The sequence below is a fragment of the Triticum urartu genome, chromosome 5 (assembly GCF_003073215.2).
Source record: "Triticum urartu cultivar G1812 chromosome 5, Tu2.1, whole genome shotgun sequence".
NCBI lineage: Eukaryota > Viridiplantae > Streptophyta > Magnoliopsida > Poales > Poaceae > Triticum > Triticum urartu.
Window position 1 is genome coordinate 467,997,195 of NC_053026.1, and position 8,677 is coordinate 468,005,871.

General features: G+C 51.7%; 1 protein-coding gene across 1 annotated transcript; it reads right to left on the reverse strand.

Moving 5' to 3' along the window:
- Window positions 1–6,445: 6,445 nt before the first annotated feature.
- Window positions 6,446–8,222, reverse strand: LOC125556333 (cytochrome b561 and DOMON domain-containing protein At3g25290-like). The gene is made up of 3 exons (XM_048719084.1): window positions 7,335–8,222; window positions 6,988–7,242; window positions 6,446–6,896 (listed from the first exon to the last, which is right to left on the reverse strand). Exons 1-3 carry the CDS (start codon window positions 8,205–8,207, stop codon window positions 6,615–6,617), a joined length of 1,410 nt encoding a protein of 469 aa, XP_048575041.1. The 5' UTR covers window positions 8,208–8,222; the 3' UTR covers window positions 6,446–6,614.
- Window positions 8,223–8,677: the final 455 nt, after the last annotated feature.

An 8,677-nucleotide genomic window follows, 5' to 3' on the forward strand; every position in this document is an offset into this window, starting at 1 on the left:
ATTGCAAGATTTCCCAACGCCACCACGCAAAGATCTCACTGCCACATGCTCGATGTTTACGGGAGAAGCGAGCTCACGTGGACTTGCTCGGGTCCGTCTGGTGCTCGCCGTGGACCTAAGAAACCGGGCATCCTGCCCCAGTACAGAGTAGACTGGGGATGCATTATATTGGGCTGGGCAGATCGATCTCCCTGGAACATAATCTGCTTAAAGCGCGGTTTCAGGATTCCCCCGTCAAATTCTGATTTCTGAACCTCCTTTCTGAAATGCATCTTGTCTGTCAGCTATACTTAGGGCGAATTTCTGCTAGGCACAGCTCATGCTCATGCTAGGGTTCTAACGACATAAAATTGGTTGCTTAACGTACGTGTTGGATTCTCTTCGTCAGCTCGCTTCTGCTGTGACCTAGCAACCTCGCAGCATGCACGGAGATTACTACCACGGACGTACACGCAGCCACCCCCTGGAGTCTGCATCAAACTGGATCCCAAATCTGCCAATGGAACCTCTCAGATTCCAGGCACCAACTTGCGGGACTGGAATCCAGGCCGTCTCTACATCGCTTCAGCCAGGATTCAGAATATTTGCTCCTTTCCCGCAGCCAAAAAGGGCATCCCAATCCTGATGTGCCATAGATTATTCTCTCGGCTCGATCGTTCCTATACCCACCCGCCACCCTAGCTAGCCTATCTCTCTATCTAGTATCTCGCTTGATCCGGCCATAGCGCGGGCACCGACAAGAAAGGCGAATTTCTGCGCGTGGCCCTGATCGCGACTGCACCTCCAAGAGGCATGCGCATCTGCTTATCACGTCGATCAGATAGAGCTGCCCGAGAGTGTGCAGACGTAGTCACCAGCTCGTCGCCATGTTGCCCACCGGCCTGGAAGGCGCCACGTTGGTGAGGAATGACTGGTGCAGTGGCCGGAAACGCTAGCTGTTCGACTTTTGAATCTTATCGCAGTATGTTCGAAATGCGCAGGGCAGGATCCCGTAGAAACCTGACTCTTTGCTGCAAGTTGCAGGTGCATCAGGGCTTGATGCAGCAAGGCGGGAACGCAGGGAATGCCATTACAGAGAAGCTGATTGCCCGTAGTATTTTTGTCCATGTGGCTTCACTTTTTTGTGGCTTCACTTGTTCATTTACTTCACCATGAGTTTGTCATAAGAAAAGCACCGACTCTCACACTAACACTTTCAGCAGTTGGGTGAGCATGAAACTACAGTGGGTTGATATGCAGAAGTTGGGAAGGTGGATGAAAATCCCCAACATCAGTTCTTGCGGGTGACCGTCAATTTGGCCGATTTCGAGCAATTCCTAGGAGAAAAAACGTCTGCAGGTTGCATCCAGTTATGACATTGCATTCCTTGGTTGGTCCTTCACATTAGATCTGAATGTATGTTGATAAGGAAAAGGCTATCACTCAACCGGCGGATCTAGCACGGGCGTCCACCGCCTTCCTTGATAGACACGTGGCCTACTAGACCAACCTCTCTTTCCCAACCTCTCTTCTGTACGCAATTGCCTTTGTTTTGCAACATCCAGCCTGTTGCAGAAACAACAGTCATGTTGCAAAACTTTCTCCGTAACACCATATAGAGGTGAAGAAAAAAAAAAAAATCTGTAACAACACCACAGTTGCAAAGTTTTTCTGCAACAATACCTTTGTTGCAAAAAAAAGTGAAGACACGACAAAAATTCTGCAACACAACCTATTTTGCACAAATATATTCCTGCAACACAATCTATATTGCAAAAAAGTCTGCAACACAATCTCTGTTACAAGTGTTCCTGCAACAATATCATTGTTGCAAAGAAGAGAAAGTCGTTGAACCGATTTATTTTGTTATATTAGACGCCTCGCGAGGCGACGGATCTTTTAAAAAGATCCGCCGGCTGACGCGTAGCAGCTCCCATGTTGATAATCGCCCCTGTGCCATTCTATTTTTCGAATGGAACATTATGACATAGCCCACCTCAGGAAGAAGGCCCAAGGCCACCAGAAGGAAGCGGAAGATAGCCCATATATTTGAGGCCCAGCGAGAAGCAGGAAGCGCCAGGACGATGTCGATGAACAGAAACCTGAATCTGTCTATCTCCTCTCGTCCTTCCTCCGGAAATTTCCTTGTATCCCAAGTTGTATTCGAAATTGGACCATTCACTAGCACACTTATTCGTAGGGGTAAAAGTGTGTTGATTAAGCTAGGTGATAGGCTCAGTACAGGTCACATTAATTGTCAGCAACTTTCGCTCATTCTTCTGCAGAACTGGTCACATGTAATGCTGTTCAGGAGTATTCTTCCTTTCATTTACATCACATAACTTGCATAGATTTGAGTAACATATGTTACACTTCGGGGTACCGAAACCATCTTTTTCTGCAGAAGTTGTAACAGCTGCAAAACTGTCAAGTGGGCAGAGCTAAGAAACTAATCTCTGCCGACATGTTTTGAAACCATCGAAATTCAGCTCTAAGAAAATTCCATGCAGGTTAGGCTTGCTGGGGGCCGGCCGGGACGCTCCATGGTGCGGCAAGTACATCATCAATGTGTGCAAGATTGGCGACGCTAACCAGAAGGTAACAGCCAGTGGCACCACGTACATTTCAGTAGCGACCCAAACTTGGAACCACAGGGTAGCATGGCAGGTGATAGATGTCTCTCTGTGCAAGGACTAGTACAAGATCTGCGAGCTCCTTCGGGTCCCGGTTCTTCTTGCTGTAACCAAAGGCCAACCTCCTGGAGCGGCACTATTCCTTGTGTGCACTTGTACTACAACCGACCAGCGAGTGAATAGACAAGAGGAAACTAATATACACTGCTCCTGTTAATCAGTCCTTGTGTGCACTTGTCTCACTGAAGTTGCTTGCTGCTCGTTCGTCCTTGTGGATGTTGTTTCCAAAAAACATATGTGGGAATGTGTGCTGCATATTGCAGTTGCGATTAGTAGATGTTATTGTGACAAAATTTCATCTTTGTTCGAGTTTCAAAAGAACGATACAAATATATTAACAGAAGTTATGGAGCATGTATATTTCTTACTGTAATTCTGTATGCAGAAAAAAAAAGAACATCGATCGTTCCTGGATGATATCCATTATATCTTTAGTCATTGCATGATTCATAACTCCTGACTTTTGGCCTAACCCCGACCCTACCCCCCTCCAGACCCCGTGCGGCCGCCGCCGGGCCGCACCGGGCGGCCACCACCCATCTTCCCCTCGACCCCTGCGCATCCCCCTCCCTCCGCCACCGGCAACGTCGCTGGGCGTCGGCCCTGTGGCGTGGTGGCGGCGGAACTCCTCTCGCGTCCGCGGATCTGGGTCGGCAGCGGCGGCCAGATCTCCACCCCCTTATGATGTGGATGGCGGGCAGTGGCGTCCGAGATGCGTCGAGGAGCTTTGCTGTAGACGGCGGGATTGGCAGCAGGCGGCGGCGTGGTAGGCGGGGCTCTTCTGCTGTTGTTACGTCCTCTTGTGCTGCCTCTCATCGATCGGCCTTGGCGATGGCTCATGGAGGCACTTCAGGTCTGCCACGCATCACGAGGATTATGGTGGTGATGGCCATCTTCTTCATTGAAGGTGGTCGGCCTGAGACTGGGTGGTCGGATCTCGAGATCCGTCATCTAGTCTTGGTAGCGAGTTGGGGAGACATAGTTGCCGGTGAAAACCGAGCCGATGGCAGGCGATGGCGGCGTTCTGCGTCGTTGCCTTGATGAAGGCATCGTCGTGTAACTATTGTCGACTCACTCGTGCTGCTCCGGGGGAGACCCTAGGACTAGATCGGACGATGACGGTACTGTGGTCTCGTTTGTCTCTTGGGAGCAACATTTGTGGAGCAACGCTGAAAGACAGAGGCAGGAGGTGGAGCGGCTTCGTCTTGCACAGAGCTTTGCTGGACATGTCAAGTCATGCCTAGCCGACAAGTGCTACACTCTGTCATGCCTGGTCGGCAGGTGCTACGCATGACAGATTTTCCAGATTCTTCGTGCGTGGATGGACGAGCGTAGGGCGGTGACGCTGTTGGGTGCCGTGGTGGCATTGACGGATGGCCGGACTGACAAGGATGATGTGGATCTCTCTCCTCAAGATGGATCAGCGGTCCAATGATGATGGTGACTTCTAAAACGTGTGCGAGGGATGTACGCTTTAGGTGTCCAGCGCCCGCTATTTGTTCTGATACATTATGTGGATGGATCCGCGACGACACTGGTTTTAGATATGAGGAGTAAGAGCACTCCACATTATCGAGTTTGTATGTGTGAGTGGTGGCTTTGGATGGCTTGATGCATATTCTTGTCAAATTTTTATTGAATAATTAATAAAGATGGTTGTGTGCATAGATCGATGGTTTTAACTTTTTTTTCTGAAAAAAAATGATTCATAACTCCTTTATCATGATGTGCCTTACTGCCTTCCGTTCGGTTAGTGGGCCTGCTCTCTTTTTTGTCATTACAGCCTTTTGATGTCCTAAATTATTCTTACGCAGGAATCAACCTGAGCAGTTTTGGCTTCATGTGATCACCTTCAGCGGGAACCATGATGATGCAGGCAACAGTCCAAGTGCCGGTGAGAAGTGAGAACTTGTAGCTCACTGACCAAGCCACCTGCCAACCAGTCCCAAGTCCCAGCAAATGGCTGCTCGATTTGCCAAGTTGTTGGTGGATGATAGCGCCTCCTAAGCTGTATACTATCCGTCACTTGTTGTTTGGCGCTTTGCTTCAGCTGCATGTTCTCTCCGGTTACGCAGCAGCTCAGATCTTCTTTTGACTCGCAGTTGCTTCAGCTTGGTTGCCTCCGGCGTCCCCTACACCACCCCCACCAACCCTAGCCCGAGGATGGCCACCCTCCAGCCTTTGTTTCAGGCTGAAGCAAATCCGCGAGAGCGTCGCATTCGTCGAACTGGCTTCCCAGGTAGCTTCGCCGATGAAACAAGGTGCCATCAGACTGTAGCTTGGAAACTGACAAGGAAAGAGGCGAACGTGTGGTGCATGTGGCTTTTGGCGGGCTAGTAGGTGGAATCAGATACACTGACTGAAATGTGCAGCCTCGCCGGCGTCAGGGTTTGTGCATATTGTAGTTTTCTTGTTGTGGTGGTGTAGTGTGGATGATGCTTGGCTGCTCCGATCCTGCTACCAACTATTTATCCAAAGCTAGCTACTGATGGTTAACTCGTCGCCGTCAGAAAAGGGCGCCTCAGCTAGCTTATTATGTTATCCAAAGCGAAATCACCTTTGAAATGAAATGAGTAAACTAAAACAAAGTAAAACGGCACCGAATCAAATATTCCTTTCCCTTTTTTCGAAATAAAGGCAAAAACACGAGAGAAAGATGCTTGCTGCTACCGAACTTTATGCTTTTTCCCTTCATTTTTTTTTTCTCAAGGGCAATCTCAACAGAAAGCACATACTGCTAGTCTACTACGGCAATGGGTCCATTTAATTAAACAACATGAGCTACGCCATTTCTTTCTGCTCAAGGGTGCATGTGCGTTTCTTCTGAGGCACTGTATCAGCGTAGCGAAGAACGCTACTTGACGGGCAAACCGATCCTTTTCTGCGTTCCCATATCTGTCTTCGGTTTCTCTTCAAAAAAAAAATATCTGTCTTCGTTTGTACTTCACCAACCATGTAGGAGTACGTAGATACGCATGCATGGTCCACCGAGCACGCAACGGATCGCCCGCCCAGCTTCTCTTTTGCTAAAGGGCATGCACCCCAGGTGCGGACGTGATGATCAACCACGATCCTGGCCAGCCGGGTAGAGAAAAAAGTGGCCACACTGAGTTCGACACTGATAAAAGGTGTGGCTAGGTCTCAGTCGACTGGGATTTAACCAAGTCTCAGTCAAGTGACATAACATGTAAGAGAAAAAAGAAAAACTGAAAAAAAAGTTTTGCATGGATCTCAACGTAAAATCTTATGAATATAGCATCGACCGAGACTTAGCAAGACTGCTGATAAAATCAACACAACCAACAAATCTTCACCGTAGTACTATAATTTACCGCATTTCCTATTCTTAGGTTGCCTAAATTTGCATTTCCCGATAGTTGATTTGACGGAGGCGTCGCGGTGAGGCCTCGGGTGAGAGCAACCCGAAGGCGGGGATGAGGTGGCAGCAGCGTAGCTAATGGAGGAGAGTCAGAGCTTGACGGGATGCCGAGGGAGAGGAGGGGGGGGGGGGGCTATCAGCGCCGTAAATGAAGAGTGGTAGGGGGTTTAGATGGATGTCCTGAAGCGTGGGCAGACCGGTGGAGGTGGTGGATTGAGGAGGGGTCGTGCGGCGAGGCACAGCGCAGTCGGCATGTAGGAGGAGGAAGGTGGCTGGAGGAAGGAAAACCGCAGCCGTTGGATTTAAATCGGAGGGATAAAAAAATTGACGATGCCAAAATATATTATTAAGGTAACTTATATATATATATATATATATATAGCCAGTCTCATAATTTACGTACGCATATATGTACGGTACAAAAATAGGGGCACGCGCCAAAACCACAAGACCCACCAGCTCTACTACACACAGCAAGAATGGATGAACAAATGCCAGATCTCAGTACGTACGTATGATCTCAAAGCTAGCTACTACACGGTGTGCGGCAGGCGGCCATTGGGTTAGGCGGCGCCGTGGAAGGTCTTGCCGTGCTGCTCGGCCTCGCGGCGCCTGATGACCACGCTCCACGTGACCGCCTCCAGCGTCACCGCCACCGCGCCGAGCACCCACACGGCCGCGACGTAGGCGGTCCTCCACCGCTGCTCCACGCCCAGGATCGCCATGCCCTTGAAGATGTTGAGGATGCCGAGGATGATGACGGCGTAGCCCACGGAGTGGTGGTACACGTTCCAGTACACGCGGCACTTGTGATCCTTCCTCGGCCTCAGGAACAGGGCAAATGCCTGGACGCCGTTTCAAGTTTGAACGAAATTTAGCATCGGTACGGTCGAGTTCAATTTGAATTTGGGAAGTGTTGGTTAGATAGATGATTACTTGTAGGGTGGCGAGGGCGAAGACGGCGATGCCGATGCTGCGGTGGAGACCGTAGGTGACGCCGTTGGACGCATTGCCGAGGTTGATGCCGGTGGCCCAGCCGGCGACCCCCACGGCGTAGCCGATGATCTGGCAGGTCACGTGGAGGTAGAACCACGCGGGGTCCGCCGACCTGAACGTCTTGAGGTACCTCGCGAAGATGGCTCCCATGGGCAGCAGCAGGCCCCAGCTCACGGCGTTGAGGACACCATGGATCTGAACAACATGCATGGTTTAGTCAGTCAGTCAGTCAGGATAAGGTGTTTGCTTTCGACTCATCAGGTGATGATTGAAGAGAGCTAGCTCACATTGCGCTCCCTGGCGAGGCCGCTGCCGCCGGAGTCGGAGGAGGTGCTGGTCTGCCTGACCAGATCTAGCTTCGCCTTGGCGGCGAGGTTGTCGCCGCCCATGGCGTGCGGCGCGGGAACGCCGTCTCCGGAGACGGCGGACCCGACCTGCCACACCTGGTTCAGGACGGACGCGCCCTGGCCCACGCTCAGCGTCCCGGAGACCCTGACGCGGCCGTCGGCGCCCATCTCCGCGGCGAGGCCCGTCGCGGGGAACGCGATGGGCCCGGGCGCGCCGAGCGCGTAGCCGGAGATGTTGTACGTCCGGACGGCCCACGCGCCGGACGAGGAAGAAGGCGCGGCGAGGAGCGCCTGCGCGCCGGCCATGCCTTCGCCGTACGGGTTGAGCCCCCACGCCACCCACCCGCCCGGGGCGGCCGGCGCGGCGACGAACGCGACGGAGAGGGACCCCGCGGCGCGGTCGTAGGTCCAGTGCACCGTGGCGCCGAGGCGGGGCAGGTCGCTGCAGGCCGCGTAGGCGTTTCCGTTGGGCGACGACAATGACGCGTCGGCCGCGCAGCCGCCCGCCGCGGACGCGGACGCGGCGAGCAGGGGCAGCAGCGCGAGCACGAGCATGGCCATGGATTCTTTCGGATTCCGCAGCAGTTGGACTTGGAGATGGATCGGCTCAAACGGCGTGGTGAAAATATAAAGGTGGTGTTTCGAACTGGGCGCGACTGGTAGCGGGCGCTGGCTGAGGTTGATATGGAGCGCCGCGGGGGCGGGTGGTGGCGGTGGCCGGTGGATACAGTCACATACAGGTGTAGACAAAACCAGGAAGAAAGCATGACGGGACGGGACGGGCGGCCGCGGATGGTAGAAAGCTTCAACCATCGGTAGTGAAACCTAACCACCGGACACGCACAAAATACAGTACCATGATGAGCATATGAGCACCCTGAGCATAAACTGGTTGCTGGAAAGCCCGAGTACAAAAGAATAATGGAAAAGAAAAAATGGTCCCTTTAACACTGAAGTTGAGCTAGATCCCTTGTTGTTCAATCCTGGTTAATGATCGCCGTTTCTCGATGCGGCCTTCGGCTTCACGGACTAACATGTGTGTACGACGATGGTGACATGATGGAGGTGATATGGAGTCTGAAGAATGGCATGCTCCCTCTGTAAACTAATATAAAAATGTTTAGATCACTAAAACAGTAATTTAAACGTTTTTATATTAGTTTATGGAAGAAGTACCTTCTAGAATCTCAAGAGAAGTTTTTTTTTTAGTAACGCCCCTCAAGAGAAATTGGAGCTGAGCAAGGAGGCGATGCTCCCGTGGGCCGAGGATTGGATGTGCTGTT

What these genes read in the sequence shown, in the direction of transcription:
- LOC125556333 (XM_048719084.1), bottom strand. Translation starts at nt 8,207, where the DNA reads ATGGTTGAAGCTTTCTACCATCCGCGGCCGCCCGTCCCGTCCCGTCAT. An exon ending in GCCTCGCCAGGGAGCGCAAT is followed by an intron (nt 7,243 to 7,334) that starts GTGAGCTAGCTC and finishes CATGTTGTTCAG; the next exon opens with ATCCATGGTGTCCTCAACGC. An exon ending in TCGCCCTCGCCACCCTACAA is followed by an intron (nt 6,897 to 6,987) that starts GTAATCATCTAT and finishes AACGGCGTCCAG; the next exon opens with GCATTTGCCCTGTTCCTGAG.